This window comes from Papio anubis, chromosome 4 (genome assembly GCF_008728515.1).
Source record: "Papio anubis isolate 15944 chromosome 4, Panubis1.0, whole genome shotgun sequence".
Lineage (NCBI taxonomy): Eukaryota > Metazoa > Chordata > Mammalia > Primates > Cercopithecidae > Papio > Papio anubis.
The window spans coordinates 179,498,411-179,506,527 of record NC_044979.1 but is presented as its reverse complement, the minus strand read 5'-3'; the positions used below and the strand labels follow the sequence as shown (position 1 = coordinate 179,506,527).

At 61.3% G+C, this 8,117-nt stretch overlaps 1 protein-coding gene across 3 annotated transcripts in view; it reads right to left on the bottom strand.

The window, feature by feature from the left end:
* Positions 1–509: 509 nt before the first annotated feature.
* The window catches only part of GATD3A (glutamine amidotransferase like class 1 domain containing 3A), a 13,210-nt gene continuing 5,602 nt past the window's right edge, over positions 510–8,117 (bottom strand). For 2 of the 3 annotated variants that reach the window (XM_003895407.4, XM_031665787.1), the window contains 3 exons: positions 6,452–6,544; positions 2,855–3,011; positions 510–1,395 (listed from right to left, as the gene is read on the bottom strand). In XM_003895407.4, coding sequence (XP_003895456.1) covers positions 1,267–1,395; positions 2,855–3,011; positions 6,452–6,544 — 379 coding nt within the window. In that variant the 3' untranslated portion in view covers positions 510–1,266. Of the gene's footprint in view, positions 1,396–2,854; positions 3,012–5,338; positions 5,858–6,451; positions 6,545–8,117 lie in introns of those variants that run through there. The other variant, XM_017956408.3, reaches the window with a different exon arrangement.

The following is an 8,117-nucleotide window of genomic DNA, read 5'->3' as shown; positions in this document are numbered from 1 at the left end:
CCACTGGTGAACCCAGCTCCCACGGAGGAAGAACCAGAAGCATCAGGCCAAGACCTGATGCGGGGTGCACCGGGGCCTTCCTGCCTTACCCATGGGTCCCCCGCGCCCTCTCAAGGTGGTGGAATGAATCTGCTGATTCCACGTGGTGGGTGGGGAGGCCAAGGGTGTGTGGTGGGTACAGTGCAATTGAGAGTTCGAGTCTTGCGGGACCAGGGGCCCCGTTCCAGGCCCAGCAGCCAACACACAGGGAGGTGCAAACCAGACCACACAGAACAGCCGTGCCAGCAGCCAGAACGGGCATTTCCCACACCCCCACCCCAACGCTGGGCAGTTCCTGCCACTCACCCAGCGTGGGGCCTCTCAGGCTGGCCTGGCCCTGGCTGCTCAGGCAGAGACAGATCCAAAAGGCAACAGATATGTGACACTGAGTGAAGTGTGCAGACACCTGACTCCCATCCCAAGTGCTTTCTCCCCCAAACCATCCTGCATACACAGATGAACGCAGCACAGTCGAACGCCAACACACTTTATTTCCCTTCGGATGCGTCTGCAAGCTTCTGCCACACCTGAACCCACGGCCTGGCACCAACGCTACCATCACTCCCCAGAGGTCAATCTCGGAGGCTGAGGTGCTGCAATTTCCCTTTCTTCCTGAAAATTAAGAGAACTGAGACTAATTGAAGAAACCTCACTGCCATTCCTCACTCAGCAGTCTCAGCAGGCCTGAAACGTGGCTGTGAGAAGTTGCCACTTTGGGAAGGCATTTATTCTCTGCGGCTACAGGGACTGCCTGCTTTAGAAACCCCCTTACGCCGATTAACTCAAAAGTCCCTTCAGAGTAGAGAACCAACCTTTCACGGTCCATAAATGTGGTATTTCTGGTTTCCTCATCAGGAGGCTTGCAAACCTAAAAATGTTCTTCCTTCCAAAAACTAACCTGAAGTATAAAACCTCGGACGGCAGAATTTTCTGTTTCTGGAAAAGCTGGCTGCGATTTGTTTTTGGGACGCAGTGAGGCAAGTCCCTGTGGCAGAGAACGAATCGGCCGCTCGGCCTCTGTATATGACAGCAGCCCAGCCAAGCCCAGGAAGAAACACCCGCCCAGGCACTGCAGCCACCCTCCCTACAGAGAACGCCTGCAGGGTTCAGCAAAAAAAAAAAAAAAGGGCCTGCCAGACCCCCAGCTGGAGGGAAAGCAGCTGACAGCGCCTCAGCCAGAGCGTGAGGCCAAGTCCTGGCACCGAGCTGGGACCCCGTCCGTGCGCGTCACTTTCCAGTGAGTTCCAGCACCTTCTGCACCATGGCCCCGATCCCGTCGTGGATGTGGTGGAGTGCCGCCTGGCACATGAAGGCTGGGGTCGTGACCACCTTGTTTTTCTGGTCCACGTGAGCTTCGTGTGCAGAGTTATGGAAAAGCCACCGTGCAGGGACCCCAGGGACTTTCAGGTGTGCAGCCCGGCCCCTGCCCCACCCTCACCGCTCGTCCTAACTTTGTTCTCAGGTAACTTGGAACAGGAGAACTTGCTCCTGGTGCAGTCTGTGCTGGCAGGACCCCGCTTTCTGTATGATTGATGCTGCTGAACAACATAGGAAGGTACCTGTTCCCAACTGACATGCATTCTAGAGGAAGGAGGCAGCGGGGAAATTCCAGGGAACGGGGCAATGCCCTCAGGGCACCTTTCATGCCAGCATCACACAGGCCCAACATCCACACATGGCCACGAGCTGCCCCGCCATGGGGGCGCACACATGCCTGGGTCCTCACAACCACCACGGGAGGCAGTAGCAGTGCCTCCACTTTTCAGAGGAAGAACTGGCAGTGAAGGAGCCGGTCCTCATGCTGCAGGGAAACTGGCAACAGGGCAGCAGGCGCACAACCAGAGCCGGCCGGCCAGACCTGAGCCTCCCCAACGCCACGCACCAGTGGCCAGGCCTCCACACCAACCAAGACATGTGCCCCCACCTTCCTGCAAGCAGTCAGCGACCTGGGGCCAGCCTTGCCCCGTGCTCCTGCCCGGCAGGAAAGCCGCAGGGGCAGACGGGCCTGACGTCGGAAGCTGCCTGTGAGTAAAACGCTGCCCCACTGAGAGGAACTGCACCCTCCAGAACAACAGCTGCAGGGGACCGGGTCCATGCTGTACTCATTCTAGCACCTTCCGGCACCCCGGACTGTTCTGTTCTCTCAACTGGGCCCACATGGACATTCTTCCAGATCCAGGCAGTGCCTCCCAGGAGCCTTCCTCCAAATCTCCCTGGGAACAGCCCCACTGGTGCTCTCGGTCCATCGTCTCAGAATCCAGGGGACACACCTCAACAGGAGGGGCCGGGGGCTGTGAGGCCGGCTAGAATCACCTGGCTATTCAAACTGGCCTGAGAACTTCCACCCAAATAAAGCCAGGAAGCGCCTGCCTCCTGCATGCCCAGCTGCTCTCCCCCATTATCTCAGGAAGCCCCTCCCTCCTGCACACCTGGCCGCTCTCCCTCCACACTTCGCACACACTCTTTCCTCACCCTCCCCTGGGCTGGAGCATCCTGAGGTCCCACAGCTTCCCCTGCAGGGTGCTGTCCCCTCCCCCCAGGCAGGCCCCAAGTGTGGCTGTCTGGGGGTTGCTGAGCAGACTCAATAGTCAGGCTAGGGACCTGGACCACCTGCCAACCACGCACCAGCTGGGCCGTCACAGCCATCTGCTTGACCCCCGCAGACACATGGCCACGGTGCCCACCAGGGGAGGCCCCACAGGGAGAGCAGCAGGTGCAGCTCCCAGTGAAGAGGCCGCCCAGAGGCGGGGCGTCCTTATGCACGGCTTAGTGACAAGCGCAACTGCGGGCCGGGCCTGGCTACCAGGAAGGATATGGCCACTTCCTTCACGAAGTGCTTGGCACCCAGGGCCTTGATGGCTTCCGCGGTCCCAGCGTAAGGCCACTTGCCACCTTCCTCCTGCTCATGGCCCACGGTGACCTCGACTCCTCTGAGCACCTTGGCTGCGAGGACAGGCGCGATGCAGCACAAGCTGAAAGGCGAGAAGAACACGGGTCAGGCGGGTGCGGGACCCCAGGCTGCACGGCCTGCAGAACAGAAATGACCCTTGCCATGACCCCAGGCTGCCCTGCCATGGGGGCCCTGCTGTCCCTGCCTGCTGTGAGCCTGGGCTGCCCGGAGGCTGTGGCCCATGGGATGTGGTGGAGGCGGCACCAGGTGACTCAAGGCTGAGTGAGGTGTCCTCAGTCCCACTCCCCACCCAGCATTCCCTGCAGGCACTCAGGCACCAGGCCATGGAACCCCGAGGGGAGCCCCCAACAGTCACGGATGAGCCCCAAGCCCCAGGACACCCCAGACTGGTGGGAGTCCCGGGCTGCAGAAGTCCACTCACAGAGCAGGTAAAGGCATGCGGCTGCCCCAGCCCTGAGTTGTGGGATGCTCTGTGACCCAGGAACAGGTATCACAGCCACACTGACCAGCCACACCAGACCCCCTTCACAGCGGAGGCACAGCGGGCCAGGAGCAGCCTCACCAGCCTCCGACCTGCGGCGCAAGTCTCAGCAAGTGCAGGCTGGTGGTGCACGCCCGACCCTGACACGCAGGCCACAACAGCTCCACCCGGGCCCTGAAGCTGAGGGTCCCGCCATGCCCACCCCTGGGTCCTGCTTCTGCTTCACCAGGAACCCCTTCCTGCCCAGCCAACAGAGGCCCCTCTGTGTGCCAGGCACTGTGCTCACAGCAGCGCCTTCAGCGACCTGTGTTGTCCACACCTCATGGCCACCCAGGGGTGACAGTGGAAAGGGCACAGCCTCATCAAACAGCAGCCCCATCCCCTGGCAACCTGTGGTGTGGCCCACAGCTGTCAGGCCCCATCCTGCCCCCAACACCCCACACCTTGGCCTGTCTTCCTACATCCCTCCTCCCGCCGTCTATAGTCCTACCCACTCCCAACAGGCCCAGGTGGAAACTGCTACCATGGGCTATAACAAAACACTGTTAACAACACATGTCACAGCCAGACACAGTGGCTCACACCTGTAATCCCAGCACTCTGGGCAGCTGAGGCAGGCAGATCACCTGAGGTCGGGAGTTCGAGACCAGCCTAACACGGCGAAAACTCATCTCTATTAAAATTACAAAAATTAGGCCTGGTGGCAGGTGCCTGCAATCCCAGCTACTTGGGAGGCTGAGGCAGGAGAATGGCTTGACCCTGGAGGGGGGGGGGGGGGGGCTGCAGTGAGCCGAGATCACTCCAGCCTGGGCAACAGAGACTTTCTCAAAACAAACCCACCCCTCAAAACTGCATGTCCTAAAGCTGAAGCAACTTCCGGCTGCCTATGAGACGAAGGCCCCCTGCTGCCCTCCGAGCAGGCAGGAAGTCTGGGAAGCAGGGTCTCAGGAGCTCCTGATGCTGTGTGCAGCCGCCTGGCCATCAAGTGCCAGCTACAGATACCACAGCGTCTCCTGGCACAGCCGAGCACCCACCTTGACTACCGCATTCAAGGAAAGGGTCCCAGCACTAAGCAGCCGGGCCGCCTAACAGCCCCTGGCCGGCCACGCAGGCCTCTGGCACCAGGCTGAGGGGTGGGTGGGGCCGGCTGCAGGAGGGACCTCAAGGCAAGCTGACATGGAAACTGTGTGCCCAGCCACAGAACCACTACCACGTCCCTCTCCTCTTAGGAAGGGAACGCTGCAGCGGGAAAGGATTTAGGTTTCCTCAGGCAAGAGAAAAAGAGCCTGTGGGTCACCGTGCACGGGAGCCCCATGGCCGGACCGGGGAGCAGACGGGCTTGCGCCCCACGCCGTTTCCAGGGGAGCCCCGTGGCCGGACCGGGGAGCAGACGGGCTTGCGCCCCACGCCGTTTTCAGGGGAGCCCCGTGGCCGGACCGGGGAGGAGACGGGCTTGCGCCCCGTGCTGTTTCCGGGGGAGCCTCATGGCCGGACCGGGGAGGAGACGGGCTTGCGTCCTGTGCTGTTTCTAGGGGAGCCTCATGGCCAGACCGGGGAGGAGATGGGCTTGCACCTCACGCCGTTTTCAGGGGAGCCCGTGGCTGGACTGGGGAGGAGACGGGCTTGTGCCCTGTGCTGTTTCTAGGGGAGCCTCATGGCCGGACTGGGGAGGAGATGGGCTTGCACCCCACGCCGTTTTCAGGGGAGCCCGTGGCTGGACAGGGGAGGAGACGGGCTTGCGCCCTGTGCTGTTTCTAGGGGAGCCTCATGGCCGGACCGGAAAGGAGATGGGCTTGCACCCCACGCCGTTTTCAGGGGAGCCCCGTGGCTGGACCGGGGAGGAGACAGGCTTGCGCCCCACACTGTTTTCAGGGGAGGCATGTTCACCTGCCGGGGGGCTATCTTGTTTCACCGAGATTTTGAACCAGCCACAAAAGAAAGGGCCATGGGCTCCTCCCTCTGGGCGCTCATCCCAGGAACGTTTCTCTGACAAGGACGGGATCCCAAGGTGGGGACCGTCGGCGGCATCTTCACCTGGGCTGTGTGCGCCTGTAGCAGGGACCTCCTTCGGGAGCTCTGAGCCTGCACCTCTTCCTGTGGCTCCGCCATGTCACCCGGGACGGTGACCAGGCGGGTCCTTAAGTGAGTGATTGTGGGTGGGGAGGGTTTTTTTTTCCAGCCCCGCTCAGACAGAGGATTCTGGTAGAGCCTTATCCTTGTTTGGCTGACAGAACCCGGTAGTGAGCAGCCATTGCACGTGCCTCACAGACGTTCATCAACACAAGTGCGGCTCTCGCCCTGCTCCAGGGATTTCCCCAACTGGGGACAGATGCCAGCACCAGATGCAGCTGAGACCCGGACAGCGCAGCACCGGGTTCCGGGACCACCAAGGAGCCAGTGTGGGGAGGCTTGTGGAAGCATCACACCTGCCACGGCGGAACCCGGCCTTGCTGGGTCACCGTCACTCATCTAAGGGTGACTTCCCGGCTGCACACGGCTAAGAGCACACAATCCCTGCAGGGCCGTGACCTGCCACAGAAGCCAAGGCGCTGATGATGGAGTGGGCACCCACCTCGTGCTGCCAGCCTCAGGACCCAGGCTTTGTCTGAGCAGGGGCAAAGGGGCATGGTCGGCTGTGGTTCCCCAGGAGAGAGGCTGCTGGGAGTGGACGGCATCAGGGACGGTGCACGTGCTGTAGTGACTGGCCAGAAGTCAGCGGGGTTGGGGATACTGTGGCTAAGGTGCTTGGGAGAAGGGGTCTGGTAAAGGCTAGGGGTCCTGAGGGACTGCCTACGGATGCCTCTGGGAGCCGAGAGAATTCCAGGTGTCCGCTAGGGAAGTGGAGCGTGCCCTTTCCTTCCTGTTAAGTCACCAGTGACATCGCGTGAAATCCCCTCAGCTAAAACAAGAAAACCAGCTGTGAGTTTTCAGGATCAGTGGCAGCTCCTGGCTGGGTATGGAGGCCACAGGCCCATGCACCCTCCTCCCTCACTGCGCGAGGCCTGAGCGGCGGTACATACCCGATGGGCTTCCCGGCCTGGTGGAACTCCTTCAGGACACGCTCCACTTCTTTATTAACTTTGCAATCTTTCCCGTCCACGGCAAACGTGCTCCTACCGGGAGAGAAAAGGCCTCCTCAGACACCCTCACAACCAGGGTCTACTCCTGGGGGGCTTCCTAGGCACAGCTCCAGACCTTCAGTCAGCTGCAGCAAGAGACATGGGAATGGCTGCACATACGCGCGTTTGATGTGAACACCTTTTCCTGTTTTTTAAACAGAAAGCAGCACAGAAAGCAGGAAGATCAGGAAGGGTGGAGCAGGAGGCCACCAGGCCCAGAGGGCTCACGCCCTGGAACCTTCTGGAGCAGCTGGCGGAACCCGGGCTGCGGTGCTGAGACTCAGACACCGGTATCCGGCTCCTGACTCCCATGGCGCTTGTCAGCTTTCTGTTATGATGTTGGCTGTGTTGGGCCTCGGACAGCCTCTGACCTCCTGCCTGCCTTTCACCTGCCCCGAAGCAGGACTGTAATGTTCCCCGCCTTTCTCCTGAGAGGGTCCCCCATTCCCTGGGGGAGAATGCTGACGTCATGTTTCCCTGAGCACTGTAAGCCACTCCAGCAAACGGGGTTGTGGGAACCCCAACTTCAGTGAGGTTAATCGGTCAGTTCCAGAGGCTCAAGCTGGTCACCGGTGTGTGTCGGAGGGCAGTCTTGGGGACGGAGCCCTCAACCCATGGGGTCGGACGCTGCCCCGGGTCCATACTGTCAGAACTGAATTAGAAGGCAGCAGCGACCCCTGCGTGGTGCGTGGGGAAGACCCTTCAAAGCCGCTCACAGGAGCCTTCTGTGTAGACGGCTGTTGTGGTGGGAGGAGGAGAAACACGGTGTGTGAGTTTTTCCTCAAAACAAAGGGGCCACAAGAAACTCCAGAGCTTCCGGAAAAAGAAACGCAATCAGCCCCCAGGCATAACAAGCACTCTCGCCCCAGTGACCATGAAACAAACGCAGGTTTACCCAAGACACCAGCATCCACACCTAGGCCGAGGAGCAGGAGCTGTGGAGGGCACGCAGGGCGGGGAAGGTCTCTCCACACTGCCCATGGGGCGTGTGTTTGGCAATGCCACCATATCTACAAGTGGACACACCTTCCCACGAACGCCACCCCCGGGCACTACGCCACCGCTCACGCACCTCAGTCCTCCACCCCAGCATTTTCCACACGGCTTTGCTGGCAGAGTACTGGGAATCTTCTGGAGGCAGCGGGTGTTCACCGTCCCCACGGGTGACTGTCTCAGAGGGTGGGGAGCGGCCACGGCTGCAGCTCGTCAGAGCACACCGCACTGTGAACACGCAGGACAGGCTCTCCCAGAACGCGCTGGACAGGTCAGTGAAAAGGGGAGCTTCACCCAGGAGACGTGGGCTCAGACCCATGGGCACATCGGTCCAGGGCCCATCAACACCTTGAAAGCCAAAGGCAAGACCCACTGACCCCGAGAACCTCCACGCACCTCACGCCGCGCGCCTCACGCCGCGCGCCTCACCCCGCGCGCCTCACCCCGCGCGCCTCCGCCTCACCCCGCGCGCCTCCGCCTCACGCCGCGCGCCTCCGCCTCACCCCGCGCGCCTCCGCCTCACCCCGCGCGCCTCCACCTCACGCCGGGCGCCTCACTCCGCGCACCTCCGCCT